The sequence below is a fragment of the Camellia sinensis genome, chromosome 1, assembly GCF_055761805.1.
Source record: "Camellia sinensis isolate YWXY chromosome 1, ASM5576180v1, whole genome shotgun sequence".
In the NCBI taxonomy this organism is placed as follows: domain Eukaryota; kingdom Viridiplantae; phylum Streptophyta; class Magnoliopsida; order Ericales; family Theaceae; genus Camellia; species Camellia sinensis.
Genome location: NC_138961.1, coordinates 3,378,821 through 3,394,599, shown reverse-complemented (window position 1 = coordinate 3,394,599; position 15,779 = coordinate 3,378,821). Strand labels below are relative to the sequence as shown.

The window sequence follows — 15,779 nt, the reverse complement described above, 5'->3', positions numbered from 1 at the left end:
GCTAGAACATGCCTTGGAACACTTAGTCAAATTTCTGAAAATAAGGTCCACGCTTGAGCGTAGCTTTCCTCGCTCGAGCGGACATGTAAAATGTGAATGGTCGCTTGAGCGCACATTCCTTCGCTCGAGCGATCTGTAAAAGACATGAAGCTTCTGGGAGCTTGCAATTCATGCTCGAGCGGACTTTTGGTCGCTCGAGCGGAGTGCATGCACCCAGAGTGGCCGCTCGAGCGTGAACTCTCACGCTCGAGCGTAGATGCAAATTCTGGAATTTTCAGAGTTGATCACCAAGCTCAAAACTCAAATGCAACCTTCCAAAACACATTTCTTGGTCCCTAAAACTTGAGATATCATAGTAAACTTGTAAAACATGATGAATTAAGCATTATTTCATAAAATCATAACCCATTATTTCATAAAAGCATTATTTCATGATGAATTAAGCATTATTTCAAGGCACAGAAAAGGCAGAGTTCTTAGTCAAATACTGCCATCTCATTCAGAACTTCCGGCATAACTGGCACAAGGCAGAAGCAAATATGAGAGCGTGAAAATCACTGCTGTTTCATTCAAAATCTGTCGGCATAACTGGTTCCCTGGCAGAAACAGACTCAAAACAAAACGAAAAGACAAACACAAAACAAAATGGTGACGCCCGAGATAACACCCCCCGGAATCACCCGACTCCTATACAACAAGACTGACTCGATACAACAATGACAGACCCAAAACAAAAAGAGACTGACTCAAAACAAAAAGACAGACTCAAAACAAAACAACAAGACTGACCCAATACCCAAGTCAGAAAGCACAAAAGCTAGCATTGGCAAATGCTCAAAACAGTGCATGCCATACACCATATCTGAAATAAACTGAGCGCCGCCCGCAGGTGGTTCATCCCTCGATCACATCACATTATCTCCCACAGGTTCACTGGTCGAGTGCCGATAGACTTTGCTGGACTAGCGCGGGGATGACCCTGTTGTCAAATAGATCTTGTACATCATGGCGCAGACGAAAGCAACTGTCAATGTCATGACCGGTTTGTTGATGGTACGCACAGTACCTAGTATGGTCATGCTTTGGAGGGAGAGGATCAGGTAAAGGCCGTTGTTCTAATGGTTTCAGATGTCCTTTCCGGATTAAGGCCTCTAGAGCCTTTGACAAAAGCATATAAAGTGGGGTGAAAACCCTCTTGACTCGGGGTGGATATTTGGCCGTCTGTGAGCTACTTCTGGACGCACCGGTGAATGGGGTAGCTTTTTTTGATATGGTGGTGGTGACCATGCCCACTTCAGAAGATCTTGCAGCTGCATCACCACTGGTGGTCGCATTCGAACTGCGGGTAAACGCCCTCCTGGGCTGCTCTTTTTCTTGGTCAATGAGGCCCTGCTTCATAGCATCCTCGATCTGTACTCCCATCTCATGCAAATCTGAAAAGGTAGGGAAGGGGAGCACGATCATTTTCTGCATTAGTTTGGGCTGGAGGTTGCGCACAACCATCCGTATTTGATCCTTATCCGTTGGCCTAATAGTCATCATTGAGGCTTTGGCCCTCCAGCGGGCCACGAATTCTGAGAAGCTCTCCTTAGGCTCCTGTCTCGTCGTCTCAAGATCACGGGTCGTAATCTCAATTTGGGTATTGTATGAATATTGTGCGACGAAGGCCTCGGCCATCTCCTCCCAGCTTCGTTTCACTGAATCCTCTAATTTGGCGTACCAAATGGCCGCAATACCCGACAGGGTCCTGCCAAAAAGGGAAAGCTTCTGTAATCTTGTCAAGCCCATCGGGCGCAGAACATCTGAAAACAAACTCAGGTGGACCATGGGATCTCCTGACCCATCAAAACGGTCGATGTGAGGCATCTTGAACCTGTCCGGCAGTGTCACAGCTACGTCGGTGTACCCGTCCTCAATGTCCGGGATGGACTTTACCCCCTGGGATTTCTTGAACATCTTTTCTAGCTTGCTCACCTTCAGCGCTGTAGGGTCTAACTCGAACTCAAAGGGTGAATCCGACAGGTTGATCGGTGCTTTAGACAGCTGGGGTAAGATTGGGGGCGGAGCCGGTCCTGTCGGAATGTTCGTATCTCCCTGGACATTTGGTGCCTCCTCGGGTGCTGGAACTCCTGGTGGGGGAGGGGCTTGGTGCGAAGTGGATGCTCCATTTTGCTGTTGCAATCTAGTGATTAGCTTTGCCTGTTGGGCCATGACCGCAGCCTGCTGTTTGGCGAATTCAGCTTGGCGGACAGCATCTTGCTGCATGAGTTTCATACTTTCTTGCATCTGGCGCATCATTGCCTCCATCCCTGATGTGTTCTGCTGATCTATCTAACTGACTGGTATCTATCCCTGCAGTAGAAACTGAGACCTCAGCCTGACTGTTCACTGGTGGGGTGGATAAGGGCCACTGATCTGGTAACTGCTGAACTGGTGATTTGTGCCTGACTGGCCCTTTTACCCTGCCCCTAGCAAAGGAACACTGATTGCTCTTAAACTAAATCTTTGACCTAACAAAGTCTATCAGCACAAGTTCGATGAACCTCGGGGGATATCGGAGCCTTCTGAAGCTATGGTTCCCAGACTACCCTAGCAAAAGAGAAAACATACAGCATCTCAGCCTAACTTCACCAAAACAGATACGAGCATAGTAGGATGACTGTGCCCTCTACTGAATTCTGCCTCCAAAATTCTGCTTCAAATCTGATACCCTCAGGTAAAACTGATTCTTCAGATTCTGATGCCCGCAGACCTGATACCTAGACTTGCAAACTGATAAATGCATTCCTGTAGCAACGCACTCTAAAAGCACATAACAAGCAAGTGAGAGCCAAAACAACCCTATGTTGGGGTAGGGTTTCCCTGTCTTATTTTGTCAGGAGCTAGGGTTTCACTACGCACGCAGCGGTTTCAAACAACCTATATCGGGTAAGCAACCTGTCCTAGCTTGGAATGGTCACTATGGATTCCGAATATGCACTAGGTCGAATGGTCAAAAGGGTGCCCCGGTAAAACCGGGCTTTGTGTTCCCATACTGGCAGAGCCCACAACCGGTCAGCCTTATGGTCATGTCTTGACAAGACAAGCCTCTGGCAAACCGTTCAGGAATAGCAGATGGCAAACACGGTGTCCTAGGCGCACCAATGCAAATGCAATGCAAAGAAACACACAAGTGTAGTCAAAACCAGATATCATGAGTTCGAGTCAAGTTCTCTAACTCCCCAGCAGAGTCGCCAGAAACTATAGACGTCCCCGAACGCCCCGGGAGGAACGAGGTCCCCCGTTTCGTTCGATATTGGGCTCACTACAGTTCGGACTCTCAAATTGTCACGGTTCTAAGGCTGAACCAAAGAGTCCAAATCCGGCAAATCGTTTTGAGAAAACAGATTTTTGAAAGAAGTGCCAAACATGGACTGCTTTGCCAGATACAGAGTCGCCACATAAATATTTTATTTAGGGGAAATTTAGGAAACCTGACTCGTTTGCCTAAGGCCACGTGTCCGTCATTACCAAAGTTGCCTCGGCTCGGGAACTTGGGTACGATTGGGGAAGGTCACTTCGTGAGCACCCCCGTTCGCCCGATCAAAGATCGGCCTCTACTAACCATGATATCTAGTTTTGAAAACTTTATGCGTTCTTATTCCGGTTATTAGCCTAGATTTACTATGTGATGCGCACAGCATATAAGTATAGACTGGATCGTCTGAATTGGAACAAAACATTTCATGTTTGTTTATTTTGAAAATGGTTTGATAGTGCTACCCGCAAGTAGGCTAAGACGTGGATTTGCCACCCTCGGGTGGGCTTAGAAAAACATGATTTTGCCACTATCTAGTGGGCTTAAAACACACATTTGATGAATTGTTCCAATTCAAATAATCCAACCTTCACCCACAGGCATTCAGGCAGTTATATCACATAAGCAATTAGCCTCATGGTAAGCATGCTGTCATGGCAGTCACTCACACGCATGCAAGGATGCTAAAGCATAAAACTTACCGAGTACTCCAAGCCAAAACAGAAGCTAGGTTAGAAATCCATGCATGATCATAACTATACAGAAATGCCTAATGCAACACATGCAAAAATGCAACTATAGCAGGCTCGGCTATTCTAAACATGGCATATGAAATGCTACAGCTAGCATGTATTCAACTTGGAATTGAAAATACGATGCAGTTAGTATGATGAGCCGAGCCCGGTGCATGCAAAACAGATGAATGAAAGCAAACATGCTATCATACTGTATGCTAATTGAAACATGCCCTAATCTAACCATCATAAGCGGGTAAATAAAAGGGAGAAAGACGTGGGGTTGGAAGACATACATCACACACTCGCACACTTATTACAGTTATGCCCTCGCATAGAGGGTCCGAATAAATAATATACGGTCCCAAATAATTACAGTCCAAATATGTACAAAACCCTAATTAATTAACAAATTAAATTAGGAAAACAATAAATTGGCATGCAAGCCAAGGACTGCCTCAAATCTGCTCCAGAAGATGAATGATGCATGCTCGGGTTGCCTTGTGCGGAGAATCCCTTGCGATGCCCCGGTTTGCCTCTGTTTGCAATTGTTCTTGGAATGCGTGCCAAGTTCCGGAAGGCTGCTGATTCTTGATTTGCTGCGACAGAGAGCAACAAAGGGGCATGGCAAAGTATTTTCACATATGTATGCATGACTACTCTTCGGGGAGTGTAGTCCTCGATCCTCGTGCCACCAATCATGCATATCGATACCTGATGGCCGAGGAGTCGAATTGCACGACTCAATATGAAATGAATGCACATATAAACACAACAAAACCTAAACTCCATCATGAATAATCCAGAGTGTCGGTGATTGGGAATTGAGACACGTTCCGTCACTCGAAGTACGAAACGTCCCTCGTTTCCCGTGCTCGGGCTAACTCCTATCCCAAGCACAATGCAATATGCATGACATGCATGAATGCAATTAATATACAACCTAGCATGCACAATGCTATGGAATGGCATACACGATGCTCGAGGTAACATGGCATGCACAATGCGCTAACATACAACCTCGTATACACAATGCTATGAAATGAAATGGCATACACAATGCATGATGGAATTACACCAACGTGGACCTCAGCCACACTCACATCAGTAGCCATAAGATGAAAAATGAGACACTCGAAATGCGTGCACACATGCACGCAAACCGAGGACCGACCCTAAGGCACCAAATGCCACTCTAACAAGACATGGCAAGGCATGGAATATGGCATACTAGCATGCAAATTTTAGTAGCAAAATATGATGCAAAACGGCCCCAGAACATGGAAACATGGCACCCGATACATGGAATGAGACCCGAAACATGAAATTAGGTACATGGAATGACCTATGGCTATGCAAAGCATGCATTATTCGAACATGAAGTGTGAAGACAGAATCAAGACAATCCCAAAAAAAACATATTTACAATTTTAAGCAAGGCCAAAAAGTGAACACAAATAGGGCTAAGTTAGCATGCAAAAATGGCCCCGTAAGAAAGATAATGAAGCAAGTAGCATCTTCTGGCCCTAAATGGCCAAGAGCCCTTCAACAGAGTTGAAGAGGAGCTCCAAATAAAGCACTTTACAGTTTACAACAAGCCACGAAAACAAACACAAGTATGGCTAAACTATTGTGCAAGAAATGGGCCAAAAGGGAGACAAAGAAGCAAGTGATGGTTTCTGGCCTCAAACAAAGGAGGGCCCTTCAACAAAGTTGAAGAGGAGCTCAAAACATGGTATTTTATAGTTAGTGACCAAACCCAAAACAGTGCACACGCAAGCTTAAAATACTATGCAAAATAAGGCCTAAAAAGAGGTTTAAACACAAAGAGCAAAAAGGAAGCTTCAAAAAGCAAAAGTCCCTTGATAAAACATGAAGAGGGGGTCAAAATAAGGCTATTTACAGTTCGGACCAGAGCCCAAAAATACAAGCAAAAGGGGCTAACAAAACATGCAAAAATAAGGCCAAAAGAGGGATAAAGAGGCAAGTGACAAAAGGAATCCTCAAACAGTGAAGATCCCTTCAACAATGTGGAAGAAGGACTCAAAATAAGCCACTTTTCAGTTTATGACCAAGCTCAAAACAGTTTACAAATGAGCCTAAAATACTATGCAAGAAAGAGGCATACAAGAGAGGTAAAGAAGCAAGTGGTAGCTAGAGACCTTAAACATGGAAGGACCCTCAATAAATCATGAAAAAAACATCAAAAAATGACTATTTTCAGTTAGAGTCGGAGCCCAAAAATGTAAGCAAGTATGGCTTAGATATAGAACAAAATAAAGCACAAAAGAGGGAGAATGAAGACTCACCCTTGTAGACCAAGCTTCAGCAGCTCTTGGCTTGAGAAAAGGTGCTCCTAAGCTCTGGAAAACCAGCTCCAAGTGTTGGAAAGGATGTTGGTAGTGTGGTGCTATGTGGTGGTATAGAAAGGGGTGTGGGATTTGAGGGGTTTTGAGGGTTGGAGTGTAGAGAGAGAGAGATGCAATGCAAGAGCCTTAAAGCAAATTTTGTAACCCTTCAATGGAAGCTGGAGGGCCTGGATATATAGGCAAAAGAGGGGGGGAAAAATGGGGGGAGTGGAATTCAAATTTTCTCCCAAAAGTTGGCCCCCCCGGATACAAAATCTGGGGGGAAACAGAGGGCATTTTTGTAAAGTACCTGGAGAGAGGATCATGGCCGGCCGGTTTCCTAGGGTTTAGGTGGCCGGTCGGCCTTCCCCATGGCCGGTCGGCCAAGGGTCAAAAGGGTCAATGAAGGTTAATGGCCGGTCATGCCAAAAAGAGGGCCTCTCATGTGTGCACAACACAACCATGTGGTTAAAAACTGGAGAGAATGAACCAGGAGAGAGAAAATGCCACTTTTAGGAGGGGTTCAAAAGGGTCACACACAATTACTGGCCGGCCATATGATATTGGTGGCCTTCCAGGTGTGTACAACACAAATATGTGGTTTGGGACAAGAAAAAGTGGCCTTAGGGTAGTCAACATTGGCTTTCAAGTGGGAAAAACGGGCGACGGAGGGCGATGGAGGAATAAAACATGGTCGTTAGAACAATTGCTGGCCTCCCACCCTTCTACGACCTTCCTAACAATGAAACAGAGGTCCCTGCCAAAAATGAACTCAAACTGACGCAAAATGGAGGTTCGGGGGCCGAAACGCTCAGCCCGAGGCCCCGAAAACTGACTGTTAGGCACCGGAAGTGGTGTTCGACCACGAAGTTGGTCTCCCGGACCGCAGTGTCCTTCAAAAGGGAGTAAATAAGATGCATGCCAAAAACCGGAGCAAACGGAGTGGTTAAGCGGTCCCGAACTAAGGCACACGGCCGTTGGCTCCGAAAAACCAGAAACCGGGCTCCAAACGGGAAAAATGGCCTACGACCACGAAACGTAGCCTACGGCCACTGAGAGATGATCTACGAGACCTCTCCCTCCCTTCGGGAAGAGAAAACAGAGAAAACAGAGCCTGGTTCGCAAACCGAGGCAAGACACGAAAGAGCCCGGAAGTCCGGAGGCAAGGCTCGCAGCCGAGACTCTGAAACTTCTAAACGAGCACAATATGCACCATCACCGAGTGCTCAATCGGTGACGTCTGAGCCTTAAGGTCGGTCAAAAATGGGGTGTCTACAGTTGGTCAATTCTGGGTAGGAAAAAACAATCCTTGGGGTAGGCTTTGTTTAGGTCCATGAAATCGACGCACACTCGCCGAGTCCCATTTTTCTTCTTCACAACCACTGTATTAGAGAGCCATGTAGGGTAGGTCACTTCCCTGATTGCCCCGGCGTCAAGCAGCCTGTCAACCTCCTCAACAATGGCGGTAGTGTGCTCTGCGGCTGACCACCGACTTTTCTGAATAATCGGCTTGCATTTACGGTCAACATTCAAACAGTGCTATGAAACGGACGGATCTATACCTGGCATCTCATATGGAGTCCACGCAAAGACGTCAAGGTTGCTAAGCAGGAAAGAGATTAGCTGCTGTCTGTCGACTTGTCTCAAGGAGGTGCCGACCATGAAGAACTTCTCTGGGCTTCCGTCAATTTCAACTCGATCTAGGCCTTCTGTGGCCTTTTCACTTGGAAGCCGCCCAACATCGTCAAGGCTCTCCCGATCCGGCATCTCAATGGAATTTACTTGTAACTCCTTTGTCGTTTTTCCAGCGATGAGATAACATGCTTATGCTGATTTCTGGGAGCCACAGATTTGCTCAATCCCGCATTCCATCGGGAAGTGCAGCAGCTGATGATACGTACTCGGCACGGCTTGCATGGTGTGCAACCAAGTTCATCCCATAATGAGATTGTACGGCGATGGCAGCTTGACGACCAAGAATTCTACATCCACTGTTCGGGAGCCCGCTCGAATAGGTAGTGTGATTTTCCCCAACGAGTACTCTGGATTGGCGTTGAAGCTAAATAGTGGATAAGGAACCAGAGAGAGATCTGCTTCGGAGAAGCCGAGTTTGGTGAATGTCTTGTAGTACATGACCTCCGATGTGCTCCCCGGATCAATGAGTACGCGCTCAACTGTGAATCGGTTTACACGTAACTCAATTACCAAGGGATCAATGTGGCGTAGTGTCACTCCGACCAAATCTGAATCATCAAAAGTAATGCATGCGGCTTGATGGTGCCGTTTAGCCAGAGTGAGTTAGTTTTGAGGGTCGGAGTTCGACTGAATCGTATGCACTGTCGATGACATTGGCAGGTTGTATATCATGTGGATCACGCCGAACGGTGGTGAATCCTGTCTTAAGGCTATTGCTTTAGTCGGGTTATCTTTTCAGATGCACTGTTGTAGCCGGCCATCTTGTACCAATTCCTCAAAGTGATCGTTCAGTGCATAACAACTCTCAGTATCATGGCCATGGTCCTTGTGATACTCACACCGTCTATCCCGTCTTCTCGTGTCGGGAGGTTCTACCATCTTCGACGGCTACCTTAAGAACGGAAGGTGTTGGGTTTTGGACATAACCACACTGATCGGTTCAGTCAACTCCGTATATTTCTTGTCGGCGCGCCTCGTGCGCCTGCTGTCAACTTGCAGTTGTTTACTTTCTCGGTGGGAGCATTAGTCGCTTGATCGGTGGGAATCCCGTCTCTTGTCTCGTTTGGCCCGATGCCGTGGTTCAGGGCTCTGAGGTGGTATAGAATTTATTGGCCGAGCAATTTCTTCAGGAGCTGTCTTGTTGGCCGTGTTCCCGGCTTTAACCCGCAAAGCGTCATCTTCCACTTTGCAGTATTCTTCAACTTTTTTCATCAACGACCAGACCGTCTTGGGGGGTCTTCTAGTCAAAGAACTGCAGAGAGCGCTGTCAGGGTGTAAACCCATTTTGAAGGCGGTGATGGCCATGGAGTCTTTGCAAGCGTCATCAACAAGATTAAAGCACTCCCAATGCGCCGAATACGCTCTTAGTGTTTCTCCTGGCTGAATCTGCATTGCCCAGAGAGAGTCGGCTTGTTTCGGCTGGACCTCGTTGGTAATGAATCTGGCCCTAAAAGATTTCTGTAATTGATGGAAGCTTTTGACTGAAGCCGACTCCAGTTTATAATACCACCTGATAGCCAAAGGTCCCAAACTGCTGGAAAATATTCGGCACATAAGGGCCTCGTCGTCTGCATGCAATGTCATGGCTTGCTTGTAGTGACGTATGTGATCGGTGGGGTCCGATTTTCCATCATAGAGAGTGAACGACGGAGCTTTAAACTTTTTTGGGCAGAACCGCCCTGGCGATCCATCGTACAAAGGAAGCATGCTGGTTTTCTTCATCTGAGCTGTTTCTTCTGCGCTTATGCCTTATACATGGACTCTCTTCAGAGGAACTGGAAGTTTCAGATCGCCCTTTCTTCTTGGGCTCCGGGGATAATGAGTCGAGCTGCTATCAATGTCTTGTTGTCGGGCTTGAGATCGTCGACCACCTTCCCTCACAATTCGTTCCGGGCCTTGGCGTACAGCTTGTTTGGACTTCGCCACCTCCAAGGCCAAATCCTGACGGAGACGCTCATTCTCTGCGATCATGTTCTCCAACCTTTATTCGTTGTGCTTTGCTTGTTTCATGATCGCTTGCATTGCTTCATGCTCTGGAGTCGAGGGTGAGGCGAAGTTCAAAGTGCGTCTTACGGGGATAGTCTCCGGTTCAAGCATGTTTGTTGGAGTGAGGTTGTCTCTCTGCGTGGTTTCATCAGTGACTATCGGAGGGTCCTCCGTTACGCCCGCCATGGATGTGTTTGAGTATTCCCACAGACGACGCTAATTGTGGAGAAGTGGTTTGGAAATACTCTTCTGATCTTGGGGAATGGCCGTGATCCTCTGCTAGTCACCTGAAAAGAAATAAACACTCCGGTCAGGGGTGCCGGAATTAGCACTCTAATGGGCAAGCCAGTCTTTACACTCAGGATTACTTGTATTCTAAGTTAAGCTTAGTAGTTCTCACATACCTTTCTCTGATAGGTGATCCCGTATTTATAGTATTCTCTTTGGGCCTTTGGACCGGGCCCATCCTTGATCCGTGACATATACCTCTATTCGGCTTTTGTTCTACTGGCTGGGGTACTGGTTATTTTATTCGGCTCTTCGATTGACTAGGGTATGTGCCGAGTATAGGTTACACTCCGGACCGGACACACTCATTCGTCCCTATGGATTTGATGAAATTCGGCTCCCACAATTATAATTTTAAAAATTGTGATTATACCTTATTTTTTTATTATAACTTCTGTTTATTAATAATGAGTTTTATAAAATTGAGTTATAATATTTGTAATAATTAAAACTATAAATAATATGACTTGCACAATATCCTTTATATATATATATATATATATAACTCTCTGTGTATATATATATATATATAAGGGAGATTTTATAATACACACCCTTGGTATACTATATACACCATAATTATGCTTGGTTAGAGTTTTTTAAAAACTCTTTTCAGAAAATTTTAATTTCTTGTTTTTCGTATTTTTTGTTTTTACTGAATTTTTTTAATATTTTAAGTATTTTTTTTTTACTTTTTATACATACTTAACATAAACATACCTAAAAAGTAAAAAATTTGTAAAAGAAACCTTTTAAAAATTCACTAAATACCAAAAATAAAAAAAATAAAAAAAATACGAGAATTCCGTGCATATTTTGTATTTTTATGTATTTATTAATTTTTTAAAATATTTTTTCATAAATTTTTTACTTTTTAGATACATCTAAGTAAGGTGCATCTAAAAAAAAAAATGTTTAAAATTTTAAAAATATTCACTAAAAATAAAAAAAAAAACACAAAAATCAAAAAACTTAATTCAAAAAACTCAAACCAAATACACTAATTATTTTTTTAAAGGAAAATTTAGTCAAAAATTTTCCATTGGACCGTTATTTGGTAAAAAGGATAGCCCAATTTATTTCACTTCATGAACCCTTAAGGTGAAAATACATAATTGAGTAAGGATAAAGTAAAATATCTTTTTTTTTTTTTTGGACAATATTGCCACAGTAACATGTTACTGTGAATCAGAGTAATATGTTACTGTGAGAAAGAGTAACTCGTTGCTATCAAACAGTGTAACTGTTAAACAGAGTAACATATTACTGTTTACATCAATTTCGATAGTAATATTATTATTATTTTTTTAAGAATTTCACAGTCAACATTGATCTTATTTGATAGATTTTGATGAGAGAATTTTAAAAATGTTAATTTTATTAAAAACCGACATCTACATTAAAAGTTATATTATTTTAAATTTTAGTATTTTGATAATAATAATATGTGTTTTTTTTAAAAAAAAATTATGCTGGTTCTTAATACATTAAAATTTTATTATAAAGAGATTTTGACCAAATCTTTTTTTTTAATTATGATTAATTTATTTTTTAATTATGATAATATTTTAATTATGGTTGATGAGATCTTTGATTATGTTTCACACTATTTAGTTATGATTTTTTTATTTCTAATTATGATTTATAAACTATAAAATTATCCCTTTATGATTTTTTATTTTTAATTATGATTTATAAACTATAAAATTATCCCCTTTTTTTTTCTTTAAAGTTATAAAGGGACATCCTCTTTACCTACACATATACTTGCATTTGCCACAACACATTTTCCCGCTGGCCAACCGAAACTTCAAATCACTCCTTTCTACTACTCTACTCCTCGGTCTCTCTCTCTCTCTCTCTCTCTCTCGCTCTTCAAAGTCTTCTGGTTCGTTTCTTTCACCGGGGGTCTTTCTTGATTGCATTCTTATGCAATTATTTTGCGATCGGGGTCTTGCTGAATTTCTCAGAATAACTGGTTATTGGGTTACAAACATCTTAATCTTACGTGGGTTTCATTTTCTTGATCATTTTCCGGGAAAATTCTTCAAGAAAATATGGCAGATGAAAGTACTCAGGAGGTGGAGTTGATTGGTAGGCACGGCCTCATAAAGAAACATGAATTGGTGAGAGTGATCATTCAATGTCTCTACTCATTGGGCTTCAACATTTCTGCATCTCAATTGGAACAAGAATCCAATGTTTCGCGCAAGAATTCACAATTCACAGTGCTTGAATCGCTAATCATGGAAGGAAATTGGCAAGAAAGTATTCGATTTCTTGTCGAGGAAATGAAGGGTCAAATCAAGAGTATAGAAGATCGAGCTTCTGTTCTACAAAACATCCTTGGACAATGCATTTTGGAATATGCAGAGAGAGGCGATTACGCCTCGGGTTTGAGGTTCCTCCGAAGAGATTACTCTGAATTTGGCGTGTTAAAGAGGAGGATAGATCGATTGGGCATGGAATTGTTGTTTAGAGATGATAGAATGAGAGAGCTTAGTCACATGAGAAGAGAGTTGGTGTATGCATTGGAGATAACGCTTCCTCCACCATTTGCGGTGTCTGATAGGAGGTTAGAGAAGTTGGTTGAATTGAGTGTTTACTCTCAGACGTTTTTTTGTAGGTACCACAATACCCGGGATGCGATTTCTCTCTATCAGGACCATTATTGCCCCAACGAAGATCATATCCCAACTCAGACTATTCAGGTTGATTTCTGTTCTTTTTGTTGTTTGATTGATTCAACATTACTTTATTATGAATCCCATTTTCATTTCATCAAAGTCTTTGTCATTTGATTCAATAACAATCTGTTAGATAGCAAGAGATTTGAGTATTAGAATAGAAAGATTGGTTAGATGATGAACTATTGGTTCCAAATTTGTTGTATTCTTGTTTGTTTTCCTTCTAAGGGCTTCTTGAAGTCTGAAGAGAATTGGCAGAATTATGTTGTGGAATTCTTTTTGTTCATGTTTAAACTTTGTATTTCTTGTTATTGTTATTATTATATTGTAGTGTAGCACTAGAAATGCTAATGCAGTGCTTGGTTGTGTTTTCATTTCCTGTTTTCAGAAAGCACAGAGAAAACTGTTTCTGAAAACAATTTTTGAGATTTTCTGTTGTTGAAAATGCCCCCTTCCTAGAAAACAACCAAAAAATTGTTTTCAACGTTTCAAAAACTGTTTTCTCACAAATATGAAAACAAAGGGTATTTCCAAACTCTTCATTTTGTGTGTGTGTGTTTTCGAAAACACAAAAAACAAAACAAAAACGAAGAACGTGATTACACAACAAAGCATGCCAACAATCAGATAAGTTAAAAAAGGTCAAAATAGGAGAATTTATGTTGATTTTACACCAGTTGATCAAAACTATATCAGATATGTATATATGATTAAGATTCAAGTGATCCTTTCATCTTCATTCATGGCAAACAAAACAATGTTTTGCAATGCAGATGATGCATAATTCTTCTGTAGAACTATTTTACATGTGCTGTTTTCAAAACATTGCAGGTATTGAATTCCCATGAGAATGAAGTTCTGTTTGTTCAATTTTCACATAATGGGGCATTCTTGGCCTCGGCATCAAGAGACTGCACAGCCATCATATGGAAGGTATTCAATACATGTATATAAAGTTTTGAATTTCTGAATCAAATGTTTTGGATGTGAGTGAAATAATGAACCAACTAGTTCTATTTTAATATCAAATGCAAATTGGGTTGGATAGTTTCACATATATGGTTATTGTTGTGCATGTGTTAGTGTTGCTCTGATTCTTGGCTTGGTAAGATAGATTATCTAGGAGACAGGTATGATTCGACATAAATGCACATGACAATTTTCAAACAAATAAGGACACTACATGACAAGGACACAAAAGGATTTCAATTTTCTAGCTGCTTCTTGTTGATCACTGAAAAATTTCAGTTTTTGACTCGTCTTTTCTTTGAAAATTTAATCAGGTGCCCGAGCAAGGTAATTTGACAGTGGAACGTACTCTGCGCGGACATGAAAACCCTGTTTATTTTCTCTCCTGGAGTCCTGACGACACCATGCTAGCCACGTGTGGAGAAGAAACTCTCAATTTATGGGATGTAGAAACTGGAGTGCGGAGGTTTTCATTTCAACCTCGTGTCCCTATCTTGAGCTCTTGTGCTTGGTTTCCAGATTCAACAAGAATAGTTTTTGGATCTTGTGGACCGAGAAAGTGCATCTACAGGTTAAAAATCAATGAGAATAGGCTTACTCGATGGGTTAGAACCAACAAACCCACAATTACTGATTTAGCTATCACGCCCGATGGAGAGAATTTTATTTGTGTCTTTTCGCAAGAATATAACAGTTACATCATAATATGGAACCAAAGAAGGCATACTAAGTTTGTTATCTCAGAGATGTCGCCAATCACTTCAGTTTGTGTCTCTGCTGATAGTTTGTGGCTACTAGTGAATCTCAGCGGCCATGAGATCCACTTGTGGAATGTTGCCGGAAGCTTTGGTGAACCGTACAAACGCTTGCATCGAACGCAAATCAAGTTTGTGATTCATTCTTGCTTTGGGTTGGATGCCAGGTTTTTTGCTAGCGGTAGCGAGGACTCGCAGGTATGTTTAGCTGACAAATCTTTATTTTCCTTGCAGTAATCTTTCTGCCTGATGTTAAAATTTCACACGAATATACGTGTTTTTTGGGAGCAGGTTTATATCTGGCACACCGAATCCCCGGAGCCAATCAAGATTTTAAGAGGCCATTTAATGGTGGTGAACTGCGTAAGCTGGAATCAAAGGCGCCCCGAAATGTTGGCATCAGCAAGCGATGACAAGACCATCCGCATATGGATGGCTGCTTCTCATATCAACTAAGATTCATCATCATCAATTCATGATCAAGCGTCATTGTTGCTGAATTCCGAGCTTGTTTCGTTCAAGTTTATTCTAACAAGTTGGAAGGATCTTCTGATGATTATTCGTGTGCAACTAACCAGCTTTGGAAAACGTTCATTACATAGTTTTCATTTTTGACATTTTCTGCTAATATTCCTGGATTGCAAATTTGAGACAAATGTCACTTCCTCAATAGGACTATTTTCTGATCAGTTCATATAAGAGATTGACAATGTCTCTTCCGTATATGTCCAAAGAGTCCTAGGAGATTGTTTGATAAAAGAGAATTTTAGTGCACCATTTCATTTCACATCATTGGTGAGTCTATACAACAAATTTCATAAGACTTTTTATATCTAGAAAGAATTTGTAGAAGAAAAGAAACAAGAAAAAAAAAAAAATTCCATTCCCTTGTTCTTCCATTGTTTTTTTTCCCCTCACAATTATTCTCTTCTGCAATTTTTTATCCAAACACAACATTATATTTTGGTGGGAAAAAAGATTCTAGCTCATGATATATGCAGATGATTGTGACAGAAAAG

The 15,779-nt window shown here is 42.0% G+C and overlaps 1 protein-coding gene across 1 annotated transcript; it reads left to right on the top strand.

Annotated features, from left to right (window-relative positions):
- The first annotated feature begins 12,136 nt into the window (after window positions 1-12,136).
- LOC114305827 (WD repeat-containing protein WDS homolog) lies at window positions 12,137-15,645 on the top strand. The gene is made up of 4 exons (XM_028250955.2): window positions 12,137-13,060; window positions 13,868-13,969; window positions 14,320-14,958; window positions 15,052-15,645. Exons 1-4 carry the CDS (start codon window positions 12,407-12,409, stop codon window positions 15,214-15,216), a joined length of 1,560 nt encoding a protein of 519 aa, XP_028106756.1. The 5' UTR covers window positions 12,137-12,406; the 3' UTR covers window positions 15,217-15,645.
- The last annotated feature ends 134 nt before the right edge of the window (window positions 15,646-15,779 follow it).